Raw genomic sequence first — 21,099 nt, 5'->3', positions numbered from 1 at the left:
CTGTTCTGGGACCTCTACTCTTTGTGATTTTTATTAATGACCTGGATGAGAAAGTGGAGGGATGGGTTAATAAATTTACTGATCGCACAAAGGTTGGGGGTGTTGTGGGTAGTGTGGAGGGCTGTCAGAGGTTACAACGGGACATTGATAGGATGCAAAACTGGGCTGAGAAATGGCAGATGGAGTTCAACTCAGATAAGTGTGAGATGGTTCATTTTGGTAGGTCAAATATGATGGCAGAATATAGCATTAATGGTAAGACTCTTGGCAGTGTGGAGGATCATAGGGATCTTGGGGTCTGAGGCCATTGGACACTCAAAGCTGCTACGCAGGTAGATTCTGTGGTTAAGAAGGCATACAGTGCATTGGCCTTCATCAATCGTGGGATCGAGTTCAAGAGACAAGAGGTAATGTTGCAGCTATATAGGACCCTGTTCAGATCCCACTTGGCGCACTATGCTCAATTCTGGTCACCTCACTATAGGAAGGATGTGGAAATCATAGAAAGGGTGCAGAGGAGATTTCCAAGGATGTTGCCTGGGTTGGGGAGCATGCCTTATGAGAATAGGTTCAGTGAACTCGGCCTTTTCTCCTTGGAATGATGGAGGACGATAGGTGACCTTATAGAGGTGTACAAGTTAGTGAGAGGCATTGATCATGTGGATAGTCAGAGGCTTTTCCCCAGGGCTGAAATGGCTAGCATGAGAGGGCGTAGTTTTAAGGTGCTTGGAAGTAGGTACAGAATAGGATCAGGGGTAGGTTTTTTACGCAGAGAGTAGTGAGTGCATGGAATGGGCTGCCGGCGGTGGTGGTGGAGGCGGAAATGATAGGGTCTTGTAAGAGACTCCTGGATGGCTACATAGAGCTTAGAAAAATAGAGGGCTATGGGTAAAGCCTAAGTAGTTCTAAGTTAAGGACATGTTTGGCACAGCTTTGCAGGCCAAAGGGCCTGTATTGTGCTGTAGGTTTTCTATGTTCTATGTAACTCAGCAGACCAAGCAGCATCCATAGAAATGAATAAGCAGTCGACATTTCAGGCTGAGACCCTTCTTTAGGACTGAGAAGAGGTAAAATGTCAGAGTGTAGAATAGAAAAAGGGGAGAAAACTTAGTCTACCGAAAGGAGAAATCAATATTTCTGCCATCAGGTTGGAGGCTACTGAGACAGGACACAAGGTATTGCTTCTCCACGCTGAGGGGCCATGAACTGACATGTCGGAAAGGGAAGGGACTTGGAATTAAAATACTTGGCCACTGGCATATTCTGCTTGAGAGGTGCTCAACAAAGTGGTCCCTCAATTTACGACGGGTCCTGCCAATGTAGAGGAGGCCGTATCTGGAGCACCGTACACAATAGCTGTCCCCAGCAGATTCCCAAGTGAAGTGTTGCCTCAACTGGAAGGATTGTTGAAGGGCCCTGAATGGAGGTCATAGTCATACTTTACTGATCCCGGGGGAAATTGGTTTTCGTTACAGTTGCACCATAAATAATTAAATAGTAATAAATCCATTAATAGTTAAATAGTAATATGTAAATTATGCCAGGAAATTATGAAATAAGTCCAGGACCAGCCTATTGGCTCAGGGTGTCTGACCCTCCAAGGGAGGAGTTGTAAAGTTTGATGGCCACAGGCAGGAATGACTTCCTATGACACTCTGTGTTGCATCTCGGTGGAATGAGTCTCTGGCTGAATGTACTCCTGTGCCCAACCAGTACATTATGTAGTGGATGGGAGACATTGTCCAAGATGGCATGCAACTTGGACAGCATCCTCTTTTCAGACACCACCGTGAGAGAGTCCAGTTCCATCCCCACAACATCACTGGCCTTCTGAATGAGTTTGTTGATTCTGTTGGTGTCTGCTACCCTCAGCCTGCTGCCCCAGCACACAACAGCAAACATGATAGCACTGGCTACCACAGACTCGTAGAACATCCACAGCATCGTCCGACAGATGTTAAAGGACCTCAGTCTCCTCAGGAAATAGAGACGGCTCTGACCCTTCTTGTAGACAGCTTCAGTGTTCTTTGACCAGTCCAGTTTATTGTCAATTCGTATGACCAGGTATTTGTAATCCTCCACCATGTCCACACTGACCCCCTGGATGGAAACAGAGGTCACCAGTGCCTTAGCTCTCCTCAGGTCTACCACCAGCTCCTTAGTCTTTTTCACATTAAGCTGCAGATAATTCTGTTCACACCATGTGACAAAGTTTCCTACCGTAGCCCTGTACTCAGCCTCATCTCCCTTGCTGATGCATCCAACTATGGCAGAGTCATCCGAAAACTTCTGAAGATGACAAGACTCTGTGCAGTAGTTGAAGTCCGAGGTGAAAATGGTGAAGAGAAAGGGAGACAAGACAGTCCCCTGTGGAGCCCCAGTGCTGCTGTTCACTCTGTCGGACACACAGTGTTGCAAGCACACGAACTGTGAGGGAGAAGATAAATGGGCAGGTGTAGCACCCAACAGGGCAGACAACCAGTGTGCAAAAGATAACTGTGTAAATATAAAAGGAATGAATGAATGAATAAATAAATTTAAAAAAATAATTCTCAACAATTGTAAAACATGAGATGAAGAGCCCTTGAAAGTGAGTCCTTGGGTTGCAGGAACAGTTCAGTGATGGGGCAAGTGAAATTATCTCCTCTTGTTCAAGAGCCTGATAGTTGAGGGGTAATAACTGTTCTGGTAGTGTGAGTTCTGAGGCTCCTGTACCATCTTTCTGATAGCAGCAGTGAGAAGAGTGTGTCCTGGGTGATGGTGTCCCTGATCATGGATGCTGCTTCCTGCAACAACATTCCATGTTGATGTGCTCAATTTTGGGGAGGGTTTTACCCATGACAGACTGGGCAGTATCCACTACTTTTGGAGGATTTTCTATTCAAGGGCATTGGTGTTTCCATATTAGGCTGTAATACAGCCAGTCAATGGACTCCCCACAACACATCTATGGAAGTTTGTCAAAGTTTTAGGTGTCATGCCCAATCTTCAGAAATTCCTGAGGAAGTAGAGGCACTGCTGTGCTTTCTTCATAATTGCATTTTCATGCTGGGCCTTGGAGAGGTCCTCTGAAATAATAACACCAAGGAATTTAAAGTTGCTGACCCTCTCCACCTCTGATTCCCCCAATGAGGACTGTTTTATGGACCTCTGCTTCCCTCCTCCTGAAGTAAATAATTAGCTCCTTGGACTTGCTGACATTGGGTAGGAGGTACAGTAGGTGTCATGGCACCACTCAGCTAGATTTTGCATCTCCCTCCTATATGCTGATTCAAAGTTCAAAGGAAATTTATAATCAAAGTGCATACATGTCACCATATACAACCCTGAGTTTCATTTTCTTGTGGGCATACTCAATATATCCATAATGGAAAAATAACCAAAATAGAATGAATGAAAGGCCACATTCAACCCGTGTGCAAAAAAACAACAAACTGTGCTAATACTGAAAATAAATAAATAACAAATAAATATCAAAAACATGATATGAAGTGTCTTTGAAAGTGAGTCCACTGTGGGATCAACTTCTTATGCATATATGTATGTGTTTGTTTCTTTATATTGCAACTTGTAGTTCTATGCATTGCAATGTACTGCTGCCACAAAACAACAAATTTCATGACATATGCCAGTGATATTAAACCTGATTCTAATTCCGATTTCAGTCCTTGCTTGCTCAACCCTGTGAGCTGAACATATTCAAATATTGCAATGATACACCCTTGTGTTTGCCCCACTTGCCAAAAAAGCAATCCAAGGGGCTCCACAAGTAAAACTGAAACCTCAACCAATGTCAGTCATTAATGATATTTTGCAGTATCTTAAGAAAATAATTAAATAGTTTATCAGCTTCTCTTCACTTATGAATCAAATACCTGCAGTTGCTACCAATCAACATTTTCCACGAGGCTCGTACCATTTGGCTTAAAATCTACAGTATTTCTTCACTTACCTTGTAATTTTTCTAACGTAAGAATTTTAATTCTAGTCCCTTGGTACTTTCAATGATTAATTTACCAGGATTAGCCGTTCTCTTCAATATTTTGATCATTTTAATTGAAATAACTCTTTCTTAAAAAATTCAAAATTCCATTGAAAATTGGTAGAATACTATTTTTTTCTATCATCTGCATGCATCTACAAAATCCCCGATGATTTCCAGGGAGTCCCTGATTTATTTTGACGTGGCTGAACAGTTGTAAGGAACTGTGCAGTCCAGTAGCTGAAAAGAGGAGAGACCATAACAGAAATGCAGCTGCAGTTAGAATGCCTCTTGGGGTAAAGCATGAGCCAATGCTCAGAAATGTTATTTTGGGGGCAGGAGGGGGCAGACAGGGGATACAGTAGAGATTCTGGAGATGTGGGCTTGCTAGGATCAGCTGCTATTAATTAATTCCCAGACATGATTTAACTTGTGCTAATAATACATAGAGAATAAAGATTTAAATCAGAATACATGAAATAGTCTTTTATCTGCAATATGTAATATTGTAAATGAAAGAGTGCAATGTAAAATTTTGCTTGCATGGCTATTACTTACACTATTACTGTACTATCTTTTTTATTCAAGTCTGCAGAAGCAAGACAAAAATCCTTGGGTTCCGATTAAGCAGTAAATTCCAAAGCAATGAACCAGATGTATTCAAAATACTACTACAGATGTCATTTACTGTAATGGGCTGTTAGTTGGTTGCCAAAAAATTAGGAATAAAAATTTAAATTCTGTTAATTCCATGCATTTTTGTTAAGATGCTAGTTCAGTTGTAGCTTTCAGACTTCATTTTCAGCAGTTACATATATAATCAAAATCGACAAAAGTGTTGCAGCTGAACCGGCGACTTTCAAATGAGTCCAGGACATGACAAATTCAAGATGGGATTTTCCTATTATTCAGCGGTGCAAAATATGTCCTCAATATTTGAAGCTATTTCAAATGGCTCTCAAATAATTTTGGATGGATGTATTGTAACTTGTAAAATTCATTTGTGATTACACTGCATTCTCCACATTTTTTCCAGGTGATTTGTGTATGTACGCTAAACTTTTATTTCCACTGGCAAAATTTATGATGAATTGCCATTATGTGTCCAGCTTCTTTAGGTTACCATGAATATTTTTTCTTTTCTTCCAGAAACTACTACTATGTTGGTTCAGTAAGATCATATTGCTTTGCTTCCTATGTGCTTGATATATTAAACTTTCTGTGATTACTTTCCAGATCCATGAAAAACTTCAGCATTATGAAAGGCAGAGCCCAACACCAGTTCTTCACAACGCAGCCACTTTGGCAGATGATGTAAGTGTCATCTTCATGGTGAGATCATTGGGTATAAACACATCTACAGTGTCTGTGTGGAATTAAAGCTGAGATCAGTCACTTTCTTTTACGATGGAGCTGTACATTTTATTCTTCTGTTTTATTATATGTCAATTGTAAAACTAGGGAAATCAAAAGCCTGATGCATGTTAAGTACGAGTATTGTTTAATTTAAAAAACACATTTAAAACCTTATGGGAGGAACAGGGAGAACTGTGAAAGTACTGTGCAGGACATGAAAAACAGACAAAAATAAAGACCTATTAAAATATACTAAATTGAGTGAAATACAAACATAGTTAAAGGAGCCGGGCACGATGAATGCTTGCAGTATTTTATTAATTTATTATTTAGAGTTACAGTGCAGAATAGGTCCTTCTGGCCCTCTGAGCTGTGCCACCTTAAACCTCTGATTTAACCCAAAACTAATCATGGGACAATTTACAATGACCAATTGACCTGCTAAACAGTACATCTTTGAAATGTGGCAGAAAGCTGGAGCACCTGGAGAAAAGCCCCACATTCCATGGGGAGGACATGGAGACTCCTTACAGATGACATCAGAATTGATCTCTGCCCTGAGCTGTACCAGCGTCGCGCTAACCACCCATTAAAACTGGTATAAACTTTACTTGGAAAATTTGGCTGATATATTGGTGTTGTCCTTAGTATATTGACCATGTTCTTGCAAATTATTAATATTGTTAACTGAGCTGTTCTCAGTTACTTTGAGTCACTACTTATATTACCAAAGATATTACTTAATACTGTGATTCACATATCCTAGACGTTGAAGGCAGATTCAAGGTGCTTTCCCAGTATAAGCAAGAATTAATCAAAAAGATGTGTATTAACTGAAGCAAGAGAAAGCCATACAGTTACCTTTTTTGACTTAAATATAATTCAGAAAGATGACATTTGGCCTGGGCTCCAGACTGGTTTCCAGGGAGAAGTTCCATTATCCCACTCCTTAAATCCACGGACAGCATTTGTTATGTTGGAGATGCATATCTACTTTTTTTTTTACTTTCAGTGAGACATGCATATATGATGTGGTGACATGATGATGTATGCCATTCACTTACTTTTACATATAACCTGCAATGCATTATGTAAACAACAAAGAATGTTTAATCAATGATATATTATTCAAATATTACTGATGTATTAAATACACAATACTCCTCCCTGATAAGCTATAAGCTCCAAATCAGTATAGAATGCAGCTCAACTTAAACACCTAAATAAATTTCTATATACACAGGATACTATATTATGCAACTACCATATAGACGTACACAGCATAGTAAATCTTAAATTATCTCATTCAGTTCTAAAGATTTAATCACTGTGGAGGATTTCTTGCTCTTGTGGGATAAGGTCTTTTCTGCCAAGGGGGCAGGGAAAAACTCTGCTTGGCAGGTGAGATTTGCAGCTGTGAAACTATTCCAGTTTCTGATAGTTGTAGGAGTTGACTCTGGGACTGCAAGAAGTGGATCTAACAACTCTGGACACCTTTCTTCTGGATGTGTTGCCATCCCAAACAGTGCATGGCAAACTGCTTGATCTGCTGATCTATCCCAGGCCACGAGACAAAGCTTCAAGCCATGCTTTCGTTTTGACCACACCAAGATGACCAGCATGTTGCACCTCCAACACTTAAGTTCTCAGCTTGGGTGGTACCACAACTCTCAATCACCGTATAAGGCAATGTCCATCAAGGGCAAGGTTATCCCGGTGCTGGTAAAATTGGAAGAGCTGGAGTTTCTGCCATTCCAGCCATTTTGTGTTGCCATGCAGACTTGAGGCAGTACGGGGCCTTTTCTGGCTTCCCTTTGGATCATCTCTGCCATCAAAGGAGGTGTCCTCTTCTATAAAATTTTCAGGTATTTCCTTTTCAAAGAGTAAACATGGCATTCCATCAGCTTTTCCACGATTAGTTGTCCCCCGTGTCTGGCACCCCAATGTGTTCCCCCCAACGTGTCCCTCTGTGTCTGCCCCCATGCCCCCAACGTCTTCTCCCCCTTGCCTCCCCACCTCCGTGTCTCTCTCCCTGATCCCCCTCTTCTCTACTGTCTTCCCCCACTCCCTCTCTCTCCCATCAGTGTCATATCCTCTGAGCTCCTTGGCAAGACTCTATTGGAGTTATTTTCTTAGTCCTATTCATTACCCTCCACTTCCCCACCACCTTCTCTCCAACATTGAATTAAAATGTTTTTTTCCTTCCCAGTTCTGCTGTTGGGTGTTTAACTGGAATCATTAATTCTTTTTCCTTCCCACAAATACTGCCCAACTTCCCGAGTCTTTCGAGCATATTTTGCTTTTTTATTTTTGCAGCATATACCCTATTAAGCTTTCTTGAAATACTGATATTTCAGTGCAATTACCTCTTTTCTCTCTGGAATTCAATAACTTCAGACCTGTTCCATTCAATATTTCCTCAAAAGACAGCCATATCCTGTAATCAGTCTCATGAGCACGGATGCAAACCTTACCCAGCAAGTATATCCTTCCTGAAATAAGGACACACAATCTGTACACTGTATTGAAGTGTTGTGTAGATGTCTTCACAGCTTACATTTCTTTTGATTTCTCTGCTTGCATGCTAATTTTATATTTCATGTACAAAAGCGTAGATCTATCTGAGCACATTTCTACAATTTATGTAATACTCTTCTATTTTTACTCTTATCACAGTTCTCCTTTGTACATACTGTATGTAAAATGCAAATAATGCTGAAGCATGTTGATGCACAAGTGCAGCATCAAAAAATGGGAAAGTTTAGGATGCAGAGCTCATACATGAAGATGTGATATTTCTATATGGATAATTTTGATTACTGAAAGCAGGAAAAAACTGACATTGATGTTATGTGCACCTGGGCAAACTGAATATTGATCAACGGCTGAGAATAGGGCTTTCTCTACTTTGCTCAATATGTCAAACTCATTCTCACAAATGAAAGGTAAGAGAAAAGATACCAAATGCTTTCTTTGCAAGAAAGATTCTTTTCCCTCACTTCAATTAATGAGTGTTGTGTATGTTATTCCAGTTTCTATAATCAACTGTCTGAACTTACAGTACTTGATCATTTTCTGATATTGTTCACTTCCATTTCATTTTTTTTTTAAATATCAATTTGTTTCATGTCGGCTTTGAAATTTGAAAACTACTTTATTTTTGTAGTAACTTGCTGATCAGCACTGTTGACATTGAACTAAAACTCATTATTCTGCTTCCTGGAGTGTCTAGTTTATGTTGTGTGACTAAGTGTTCCAAGAGTCCTCAGGGCAAAATATTAGTATTCTGTAGACAGTGGTAAATGGCATAATTATAGTGTTGATTGTTGCTCTTAAGGGAGGAAAATACCATAGTACAATGTTAACAGTACTGGCAAACTAGGTATTCCAGCTATGGAGTTACCTCGTGGCAATTTGATAAAATAATGATGCTTATCTTTTAATGTTTCCCCTCCATTCTTTGTTGTATGAGAATTGAGCAAGGTCATGTATCCCATTCAGGATCATGTAAGATTACAGTTGGGTGGCCTGGAAGGAGTTTTTTTTTAAATCAATCATTCATTGTTACTTCTTGGAACACCATACGAAAGCACAAAGACATTTTGGCCCTTCATTTAATCATCTGCTCATAGTACGTATCGCTGAAATAATTGTGCTGCTTTGAGTGAGTCACAAATGGCCAAATCCCCCGATGGTGGACACTGCTTTGTGACCAATGCAAAGAATGAAGTGAGATCTGTTAATGAGTAAACTCTTTCTGAGCTTCCAGCAGGGTACAGGTATTGATTTACACCGATGTTTTGATGATGAACTCTGCCATCTTCTTCAGGGATGAGAATCTGTTCATTTCTGATTTTGTGCATGGAGCTATTTGCACCAAATTTACTTTTTATTGTCCCACCTACTAAAAGGGCTTTCTATTAAAAATGGACAATTACGGAAAATAAGCCTAGCTTGTTGTGCCATAGAAGCAATTAGATTTTCATTTAAGTATTTTAGTCACAAAATTAAATCTGCTGTTGCCTATTATTGGTTGAAAAGTGAAGATTTTTGGACTGATTTTCAAAAAAAAGACATTACTTTTTTCTCCACTTTTGAATGCTTAAGTTACAGTAATTGCAAGATACCGCAGTATCCTTCAAGGCAACTGATACACCCAGTGCGTGCCATCAAGGAAGATACAGCCCATGCCTAGAATTTAGGGGATAGTACTTGTTTTGAAATTTCACTGGGATGCAGTCACAAGCTACCCTCATTGTCCTTGTGTTCCTCCATACCCTTTATGTTCCCATTTCCACACACTTTCTTTCCTCTTAAAAATGAATGAAAGAAAGTTAGTAGACTTTCTTTGGATACATTCACCTTCTGAGGATACATCAAAGTACCCTTTAAACTAAATGGCATTTCTGTGTTTACCATCCTTTGCAGGTAATGAGCTACAGATCCCGACTGCCCCATGGATGAAAAGTAATTTTTCCTCATTTCCTTTCTCATCCTTAGACCAATTAATTTAAATACATTAATTCCAATATTGACACTTTAGCGGAAAGGAAATTATTTTTCCTGTATACTATTGTACAAAATTATGAAGTCTCCCCTCAGCTATCTCTGTTCCAATAAAAAAAAATCCCAGCTTATCCAATATTGCTATAATTTTCCAGTCAAGACAACATCATTATGTATTTCCTCTGCACCTTTACCAGCCCAATCACATCTTTCCCATAATCTGTTGACTATAACTGTAACCAGTACTCAAGCTGTAGCTAGTAGCTACAAACATTTGTAGTTAAAGCTTGCTCCTGATCACTTCATGACCACCCTGTTTCGATTCTGGACAGAAATGGGGATGATGTCTTTGATTGACTTGGCGTGTACAAATCAAATCTACCCATCAAATCCAGATGGGTTCCATTAAATGCATTTCCCCATGCAGGCTCCTGTTACCTCCTTCAATTAATTCAGTCAAGATAGTGAACACAACCTTTGCATCTTTAAATCCCTAATTTGTTTTCTACTCTCTCTCTACATTGTGTGGCTAAGCACGGCTCAAATGCCATCTATAATTTTGCTGACGATACTGCTATTGTTGGTAGAATCTCAGATGGAGACGAGAGGGTATACAGGAGTGAGATATTTCAGCTAGTTGACTGGTGTTGTGGCAACAACCTTGCACTCAATGTCAATAAGACCAAAGAACTGATTGTGGACTTCAGAAGGGATTAGACAAGGGAACACACACCAGACCTTGTAGAGGGATCAGAAGTGGAGAGAATGAGCAATTTCAAGTTACTGGGTGTCAAAATTTCTGAGGATCTAACCTGGACCCAACATTTTGATGCAGCTACACAGAAGGCACAGCAGTGGCTATATTTCATTAGGAGGTTTGAGATTTGGTATGTCTCCAAAAACACACTAATTTCTACAGACGTACCATAGACAGCACTCTAAATGGCTGCATCACCATTTGGTATGGTGGTGGGGGAAGGCGATAACTGGTCAGGATCGAAGTAAGTTGCAGAAGATTGTAAACTTAGCCCCATCATGAGTACTAGCCTCTGTAGTATCCAGGACATCTTCAAGGAGTGATACTTCAAATAGGCAGTCTCTATCATTAAGAACCCCCTTCACCCAGGTCATGCCTTGTTCTCATTGCTACCATCAGGAAGGAGGTACAGAAGCTTGAAGGAACACTCTCAACAATTCAGGAACAGCTTCTTCCTCTCTGCCATCTAATTTCTGAATGACCATTGAACTCATGAACACTACCTCACTGCTTGTTATTTCTACTTCTGTGTGTGTGTATTTGTATGTGTGTTTATATATACACGCACACTAATTCAATTTTTCTCTATTATTATTATGTATTGTACTGTTGCCACAAAGTCAACAAATTTCACAATGTTTGTCAGTGTTATTAAACATGATTCTGATCCTCTACCTCTTTCCTCCCACTTCTCCCTATTTCCTCTCATTCATCATTCCAACACCTTTGTTGACCTCACTCTGTTTCGTCAAGCATTCTCCCCTACTCCTTGCTCCCTTCCACATCTGTCTAGAGTAGTAAGAAATGATTTATAATCGGTAAAAGTACTGATATGGATCAGAGATGACTAAGCCACTCATTGCATAATTCACAGCACAAGGATTTTCAATGTATTTTACATCTATAATAAGGAAACAATAACTTGCAAACAACATTTTGTAATTTACCATGCTCTGTTCTGTATGGTTACTTTCATTTGGTGGCATATCGTTTCTCCTCCGTAGTGCAGTGTAAACGGGTTTGACTTATGGTATTGCGCATGTTCAATGTCGTACACAGTAATAATACTTTCAGAAGATAGACAGCCCTTTATTCAATTTTTGGTGCTGACAGTTCATAGAAACTTGCTGGAGATGTTAATATGGTACAGCTGTGAATCTTGTATTACAATATTGTATTTTTTCTTTAGGCTCACTTTCATTTGTTTGCCTGAGTTTTTTTCAGCCTTTTAAAAGTCTTCTACTTACACAAGTGTAAATGTGTTGAGCTGGGAAATTATTATTCCAGTTCTCTGCTTTAATTGTGCAATTGTACAGCATTGTTGGGAGTATTTATAATTTGACCTGCCTTAGAGGCTTTTCCTTTTTCCCAGTCTTAAGACTTGGTTCCTGGCAGTTTTTTTATTTATATTGTTTCTTGTTCTTCTCTCAGACTAATTTACTTTCTTATTTTGCTTTTTAATCCTTTTCTTTTCATTCCGTTTATGGATTTCTTGCTCTTCAAGGTTCCCTTTAATTTCCTGCGTTCACATTGGATGTTCATCTGAGTGCTTCTGGCCTCTTTCATGGGTGAGTGGCCCCTCATACAGAAGATTCATAAAATGATGCAGTACATTGAGGCTTTCAACTTATTTTGTAGGCCCCAACTCTTTCAAAATATTACTCCTGTGTTCTCTGACTTTTCTTGACACAATTTTTCCTTCGCGGGTATTTAGCCAACTCATTTTCAAAAGTTGTTCTTGAAACTTCCACCACCTGTATACCTCAAGCTTAGCATTTCAACTCAAGCAGCTGACTGTATACTTCCCCGACTTTTGGCGTCACCAGTTGCAGGCACCGGGAAGGAGGTGTTGCAGTTGGCTGTGTGCTGCTCGATTCTCTGCTGGGTTGGTGGCTGACCCCTCCCACTGGTGCTGTCCTGCGTTCATTCAGTGGAAAACAAGCGGGATTGTGTTCGTCTCTGGGGGCACTTGCATGATGTGACAACTGTTGTGGGCTTATTCATACAGAAACATGTTTCCAGGACAACATCCATGCACCATAAGTCTGCAGGACACAACTCTTTGGGACTTGGGCTGTATTAAATATATAATGTTTTTTGTTATAACTGTGTTTTTCTGCTATCATAGTTATATATGCTGTATGTTCTGTGTGCTGTTCATGACTGTTGGTACTGTGTTTTTGCACCTTGGCCCGGGAGGAACACTGATTCGTTTGGCTATATTCTTGTGTTTGGTTGAATAACAGTTAAATGAACTTGAAAGTAAAAGCACTGCTTTTTCTCAGCCCTCCACATAACATGCCTTTTATCATTTGTACACACTTACACAAATAGAAAGCTACCTTAGAATTAACACAATATTTTATGAAGATTTGACTTAACTGCCCTGCCTTTGCACTCTGTACCCTTACTAATGAAGTATAAACACCAGGTATCCAAAGTCAAAGTACTCACTTGTAAGATTTTACTAGGTCAATCGCCATAGATTTATTCACACAATGAGTTGTGATGAAAATTTAAATAATCATTCTGTTTGTCCTGCTCCCTTCTGTATGTTCACCCCTTGAAAATTGTACTGTTCCAGTTTGCTCATCACCTCTGAACATTTTTCCTACTGTAAACACTCGCTTGACAATTCTCTGTACTATTTTCATTTTCTGTGATACATTTCATACTTCATTATCTGACAGGTACTTCAGTTTTCCTTTTGGAGTCTTTCTGAAGTTCAGGCAAAGAGTGTTTCAATCTTTGCAACAGCTATTTTATATTAGGCGTTTTTATTTAAACTGCAAGTCAGCAACTTAGCCATCTGTGTGAACTACTATTTCAAACTGAAACAGCCTTTTTGGCAGTTTGAAAGATTGCCTGTTTTAAAAGTGTGGTAAGGAATCTAATTAAATTTTCTCTCTTTATTGATTAATGTGTATCCTTTAATATTACAAATTAAAATAGTTATATTTGGACTTCGACTACTTGTATGCACAATTAAATAATTAAACAATTAAACATGGGTTTTTATTTCAGATCAGCTGTTTGGAGTTAAACTAATGCCATGATTTTGAGCAAAATTGGTTTTAAATGTCATACTCTATATTAAAGGAGCAATATTTCCACACTTGATCTAAAACTATATCAAATTTTGCTGTATCACAAACAAGAGGAAGTCTGCAGATGCTGGAAATCCAAGCAACACACACAAAATGGAGGAACTCAACAGGCCAGGCAGCATCTATGGAAAAGAGTACAGTTGACATTTCGGGCTGTGACTCTTCAGCAGTACTGGAGAAAAAAAAAGATGAGGGGTAGAGTTAAAAGGTGGGGGGAGGGAGAAACACAAGATGATGGAGTGAAACTGGTGGGGGGAAGAGTGAAGTAAAGAGCTGGGAAGTTGATTGGTGAAAGAGATACAGGGCTGGAGAAGGGGAAATCTAATAAGAGAGTACAGAAGGCCATGGAAGAAAGAAAAGGGGAAAGGAGTACCAGAGGGAGACAATGGCCAGGCAAGTCGATAAGGTGAGAGAGGGAAAGGGGGATGGGGAATGGTGAAAGGTGGAGGCATTGCCAGAAGTTTGAGAAATCGATGTTCATGCCATCAGGTTGGAGGCTACCCAGATGGAATATAGGTGTTGTTCCTCCAACCTGAGTGTGGCCTCATCACTAATGTTGCTGCGTGCCCAGTTCCTCATACAGCTTTGAACTCGACCACAACAGGATTTTAAAACAATTTGGGATATAAGGATTTAATTTTTAAAGTAACTTTCAGTTGACCAAGTGTTTACAGCTCTTAAAAATAATTCCATGCATTTTCTGAAAATAAAAAAAATCAAGTTGTTAAATATGTAACTCTCGTATCACCAAACAATTGGCATTACAGATTTCAATTTGGCATGTTAAATGCCTTTCAGTCCATGGGGACATTTTAAACACATTCTACTACAGAAGACAAATTCAGAAAATCTTAATAAACCTTGGAAAAGGGCCAATTATAAATTTGGGTGTTAATCAAATATTTTTGATTAAAGCAAGTCATAAAGGACCACTGTAATCTGATTTAAGCCTGCCTTTTGTTTTGGATAGAATTGACATTTTCATTGTCCTTTGTTCCTTCAATTTTTTTAAATTTCACCACCTATTGCCTCAACATGAAGTAGCAATTTGTGAAACCTATTTTCACAAAGGATGGCAATCATCCAACAAGATAAATTTGCTCATGTACAAATCCTGAGGATATTGATAATTAATTCCATTCAATTCAGCACTTCAATTTGAGCTTCAGTTTGAACATTAAAAGTTGATGAACTTACCCCAATTTTGAACAACTTATTCAACTTTTCTCACTTTCTTTAGATCACAGGTGTAGCAGTTATGGGCACTTGCATAGACCCAAACTATGTTTCCTTTTTGTGGGATGCATAGAACAGTTTCAGTCCTAACTCCAGTGCTTTTTTGCGATACTTTTGCTGGTATATCAATGACTGATACTACTTCCTGCACTGAAAACTTCATCACTTTTGTAGCCAATTAAAGATCAGCTTTATTTGCAACATGTGCATTGAAACATACAGTGAAATGTACTGGTTGCATCGATTCAAATCATTGACTACTTTGCTGATTAGTCTGCCAGTTTTGCCATGCTGCTGATAGCATGTCCACAACTTACTAATCCTAACCATACATTTGGAATGTGGAGAAAACCCACATGGTCACGGGGAGAATGTACAAACTCCATACAGGCAGTGTTGGAAACTGAACCCTGATTGGTGATCACTGCCATTGTAAAACAATGAGCCAACCATTACTCTACCCCACACTGAAACGATCAATTGCCATCCTGCCCTCAACTTCACCTACTTCATCTGTGACTTCACTTACTGCATCTCTCCATCCGTGAGAGTGGTGAATCACCTATATCCATAACACTACTGAATCAAAATTATCCTCCTATATTTCTTTCCATACTACATTCTGTAAGGACCACTTTCCATCCTTCTCATTCATTTTATCACTGCCACACTTGCTTTGGTGATGATACACATTGCCCACAGGTATCTTTGAGTAAGAGATGGGCGCAAACAGATAAGGGTAAAAATTAAATGGGCAGATGGAGCTGGAAGTGGAGGGGGGAGGCTGAAAGCTGATGCAAAACCGGATGAGAGAATGGTAGTAGGCAGATAGATAGGGGAGAGGACTGGGAAGGTGAGGCCAAGGCAGAATAAACAAGGAGGTTAGATTTTGGTATAATGGGCAGATGGGGTAGAGTACGTAATCTAGGTAGCTGGATGGGAGGGAGGAGGAATACAAAAGGTAAACAGAGGAAGACCAGTTGAAATAGAGAAAGAACAGTGGCTTACCTTAAATTGAAAACTTCAGTGTTCAGACCATTGTGTTGTAGGGTACTCAAATGGAATATGTGCTGCTGTTCCAGTTTTTGTTTCATCTCTTCATAACTATGGAGAAGGCAGAGGACAAATTAGTCTGGGAATGGGAAGAGGAAATTAAATGACATACAACTGGAATATAGTTATATTTCTGTTTTCAATTGTCACGCACCAGCTTCTGTCTCTAAACAGCTCCCCATTCTTTCCCACCTATCTCTGAACAACCATCGTTCTTTGCCTCACTTGGTCCCACCAATTACCTGCCAGCTACCCCCTCTCTTGTCTCTTTATACTGGTTATCTTCACTCTACACTATCAGTCCTCATGCAGAACCTGGATCCAGACTCGATCATACATGCTGCCTGACTCGCTGTGTTTTTCAGCAGCTTGATTTTCATTGTTGCAGATTCCAGCATCTGCAGTCTTTTGTGTCTCCAGTATTCCTCTGGGCCCTGGCTTCTACCCAACAGCTTCCACATTCAACGGATCATCTTCACAATTTCCATCATCAGGCACATATTCCCCTTTCCTCACCTTTTAGCATTTCTAAGGATCACTCTCTTCACAGCACCATAATCTGTTCTTCCATCTCCACCAAGCACTTTCATGTGCAACTGCTGGAGGCTCAAAGCTTTTCTTTCATTTCTTCCCTTCCTATCATCCATGGATTGAAACAATCTGTCATATGCACTTCTTCCAATACAAGTACAGGTTTCCCCCGCCATCTGAAGGTAGAGTGTTCCTATGAAACGGTTCGTAAGCCGGAATGTGGTAAAGCGAAGAAGCAATTACCATTTATCTATATGGGAAAAATTTGTGAATGTTCGCAGACCCAAAAATAACCTACCAAATCATGCCAAATAACACATAAAACCTAAAATAACAGTAACATATAGTAAAAGAAGGAATGATATGATAAATACACGCCCTATATAAAGTAGAAACACTTTTCCACAATCATTGCTGCACTGTTCTCCATAGCGAAAATCTCACGCAAGCGCTTTCAGCAGAAACACGGCGAAAGCGCCGTCAGCATAAACACGCCCAAGCGCTCTCCAGTAACCTTTAAGCTATGAAGCTGCCAAGTCATACCAAATAACACGTAAAAATACACAGCCGGTATAAAGTAGAAATGATGTATGTACAGTGTAGTATCACTTATGGGAATTGGGACAGTGCTGAGCACACTGATGATGGTGTGTTAGGCTGAGTCGTCGGAGGCTGGGGTGGTGCAGTGGCCCCCCACCCTCCCGGCAGCAGACCAATACCGATCTGTGAAGCATGCAGTGGTACAGCGGTGGCCGGGACGCACCCAGCACATCTTTAAGAAGAAAGCCGAAACAGACAAGCTAATTAATTAGGTGCCGCCCGGCACATAAATGTCGGCCCAGATCAGAGGCGACGCTATCGGAATACCTTAGATCTCATCTTGCAAACGGCTGATCACAGGCACGTGTTTAAGCAATGCCGGCGAGAATGCAGTTCCGAATCCGGGGGAGAGCGGCTGCTCGGGGCACGCACTGCCTTTTTTCATAACAGTGAAAACACTTTCTCTTAGCGAAAACAGAGAACTAATGTAGGTCTTTCGTAACAGTGAGGTTTCGTAAATCGAACATTCGAAAAGCAGGGGACACCTGTACTGAACTCCAGGTTCACATCATGGCCTTCTCTGCATTCAAGAAACCAAATGAAGACTGGGTGATCCAATCACAAAGAAAAGAATATCTTCAGATGCTGAAAATCCGAGCAACGCACACAAAATGCTGGAGAAACTCAGCAGGCCAGGTAGTATCTATAGAAAAGAGTACAGCCTAAGGGTTTAGGCCTGAAAAGTCGACTGTGCTCTTTTGCATAGATGCTGCCTGGCGTGCTGGGTTCCTCCAGCACTTTGTGTGTGAAGACTGGGTGATTACTTTTTGGAGCACATATTTCAGTCTGTAGTAGTAACCCTGAGATTGCCACATTATTTCACCTCCCATTAGGACTCTGAGCTATTTGTGGCCTTCTGTATTATATCATTGAGGCCAATGTAAGCTGAAAGAACAATACCTCATTTCTACACGTTGCAGCCTTCTGGACTGAGGACTGAATTCTTCAATACTTTTTGTAGGAGAAATAGCCACTAATGCCTCTCATTATTTTAGCATAGTTTTAAAAAAATTGAGAACTGATTCCACAACCTTTGGATTTAATTTCCAGGACTCTGCAACTTGTTCTCAATATTATTATTTTTTTTTATTTGGACAACTTGTCATCAGAATCAGGTTTAATGTCACCGGCATAATTTGTGAAATTTGTTAACTTTGCAGCAACAGTGCAATGCAATACATGATAATAGAAAAAAAACTGAATTACAGTAAAAAAATATATATATTATATATAGTAGTTGTATTAAATAAGTGGTTCAAAAAAAAAGAAATTAAAAATGTAGTGAGATAGTGTTTGTGGGTTCAATGTCCATTCAGACATCAGATGGCGGGGGAAAGAAGCTGTTCCTGAATTGCTGGGTGTGTGCATTTTGGCTTCTGTACCTCCTTCTTAATGGTAGCAATGAGGTGAGGGCATGTCCTGGGTGGTGCAGGTCCTAATGATGAACACCGTCTTTTTGAGGCATCGCTCCTTGAAGACGTCCTGGATACTATGAAAGCTAGTGCCCATGATGGAGCTGACTGACTTTACAACTTCCGGCAGCTTATTTCAATCCTGTGCAGTGTCTTCCCCCCTTCCACACTAGATGATGCTGCTGTAGCTAGTTAGAATGCTCTCCACGGTAGATCTGTAGAAATATGCGACTGTTTTAAGTGACAAACCAAATCTCCTCAAACTCCTAATGGAACATAGCGACTGTCTTGCCTTCTTTATAGCTGCATCGATATGTTAGGTCCAGGTCAGACGGAGCTGAACACCCACTCGCCTTCCATTCTTGTCGATTTTAATCTTGCTTGACACTAATGACGAGTAATGGTGCCGAACATAGGCCCCAATTTCCAATGTCAACCTCATCGAATTCTCACGGAGACAGCAAAAGTGCCAGATTACTCAGCTAAAAAAAACACATCATGAAAATATAAATTACAGGCTCCAATTGCATGCAGTTTAGAAGCAGAAGCATATTTAAAAGGAGTAGTAGTAGTTTTGTGAACTGTCTGCAGGATGTCACCGTTAGTCACGGTGCCATGTTGAATCTTTGTACTTTGAATTTTGTAACCCTTGAAAATGAGTCCATAGGTGTTGTGGAATCAGTTTAGAGTTGAGAAAAGTGAAACTATCGATGCTGGTTCAGGAGCCTGATGGTTGAAGAGTACTATATGAATTTTGTCTTTTTTGTCAAAATGTGAAAGGCTCTCTCCAATCCTGATGAAGAGTTTGACCCAAAACATTGACTGTCCATTTCCCTCCATAGATTATTCCTGTTCTGCTGAGTTCTTCCAGCATTTTGTGTGTTGCAAAGGGCTTTCTTACTTATGGTTTTTATCTCATCTCTTTCCTGGCCCCATCACTGTACCTTTCCTTTATCCTTTAGCACTAACCAACAAAGCCCAGCCCCTCTGTCTGTGGTTAAGTTCACAGTGCATGCCCACATTCTGCTTGGATGAAATCTACTTACCAAGCACCATGATTGAAGCTGGAAATTTCCTAATTGGTAAGCCTCAGACTCGCTCAGCTCGCTTTCCTCTAGGGGGAGCAGCCTTCGGCCCCGCCAAACTGGGTAATCAAGTTTGAGTGGATGCTGTGTGATGTACCCCACCCCGCCAAATAACAGACAGTGCACCATATGCGATAAAATGATTACACTTTATAGGTCTTACTGGAACTATGTAATTAATAGAGATAAAATATAAAAGGCACCAAACTTATTATAGTTCAACCACTTCGTGCACAACAGTTGGAGCTCAGTTAACGGAGTCTTCTTTCCACCATTCGATCCCCTCCAACCCCCTCGACCCGCTGCCTGGGACCAACCATGGTGATCGACCAGACGTTCCACACGAGCCTGTCTTCATCTCCTCTCCTTGCCGAAGACCCTGGGCCTCAGACTCCCGCTCAGGGTCCATCCCGTTGGCCAGCTCGCAGCATCGCGTCCACACTTTCTCTGTCCCCATCGCGCCTTCTGCCTCAAAGCCCACGGACAGTAGCTTACAGACACACAAGAAAGAATAACATCTATCCCAATTGGTTAGCAAATGAATACAATTCTCTTTATAACCCAAACAAGCTGCTAGAGAGAGAACTTTCTCAGCAGTTATTATTACAGAAAAGCTAACAAAAAAGCCATTTTGTTAGCCTTCGCAGTAACATAAAAGAAGTAACCCCTTACATTGGTTACCCAGTTTGCTCAAGCCCAATGGGTTTAATGAAACATTATAATACTTTAATATTTAAAACAGATGCTTTCATGTTGATTGATATTACAGATACATTAACTGACAGTGCAATAGATTATTAAAAAATGCAATTGGAAATCTTTTGACTTGTTAAAATAAATTCTAACGTGCAGCAGAATTAAGGAAATAGCATAACTCTTGGAAAGAAACAAATGTTGTAGTGATACAGGTAATTTTTGCTTTTGTAGAATATGAAGTAAGAAGATGTTGCAGCATTTTGAAATGAGGCTCTGGGTAAATTGGTTTATTATTGTCTTATGTACCAAGGTGCAGTGAAACATTTGTCTTGCATATCTTCCATACAGATTCAGTCATTACAGCAGTGCACTGAGATAGCACAAGGGAATGCAATGACAGAGTGCAGAATAAAATGATAGAGTTACAGAGAACCTGTATCTTAAGTAACTAGATGACAAAAAAAAACAATTGAGGAAAATACTCCAATGGTTTGGTTGTAACCCACAAAACAAAGTGGCATTGTTTATTGGAATTCAATCACCCCAGTCACTGCAGGAGTTCTTTGGGTGGGCTTAATAGATTCATCAATTACTTCCCTTCCATCATCAAGGTCAGAAGTGGGATGCCTGCTGAGAACTGCACCATGTTCAATTTTATGCACAACTCGATAAATGACATGATCCAATGTAATGTTCAGGCACGGGCTAGTAATTGATATGACAAGTAAGATTCCTGCTGCAGAAATACAATGAAGTGAGCTTCTTCAACAAGGGCATC

The 21,099-nt window shown here is 40.1% G+C and overlaps 1 protein-coding gene across 6 annotated transcripts in view; it reads left to right on the top strand.

The window, feature by feature from the left end:
• The window catches only part of mpp7a (MAGUK p55 scaffold protein 7a), a 526,318-nt gene that overhangs the window by 312,879 nt on the left and 192,340 nt on the right, over window positions 1-21,099 (top strand). For all 6 annotated transcript variants that reach the window (XM_063044292.1, XM_063044293.1, XM_063044295.1 and 3 more), the window contains one exon: window positions 5,219-5,296. In XM_063044292.1, the coding sequence (XP_062900362.1) occupies window positions 5,219-5,296 (78 nt within the window). The remainder of the gene's footprint in view (window positions 1-5,218; window positions 5,297-21,099) is intronic.

The sequence above is a fragment of the Mobula hypostoma genome, chromosome 3 (genome assembly GCF_963921235.1).
Source record: "Mobula hypostoma chromosome 3, sMobHyp1.1, whole genome shotgun sequence".
NCBI lineage: Eukaryota > Metazoa > Chordata > Chondrichthyes > Myliobatiformes > Myliobatidae > Mobula > Mobula hypostoma.
Note: the sequence above shows the minus strand (reverse complement) of the source record. Positions and strands in the feature narration are given on the sequence as shown.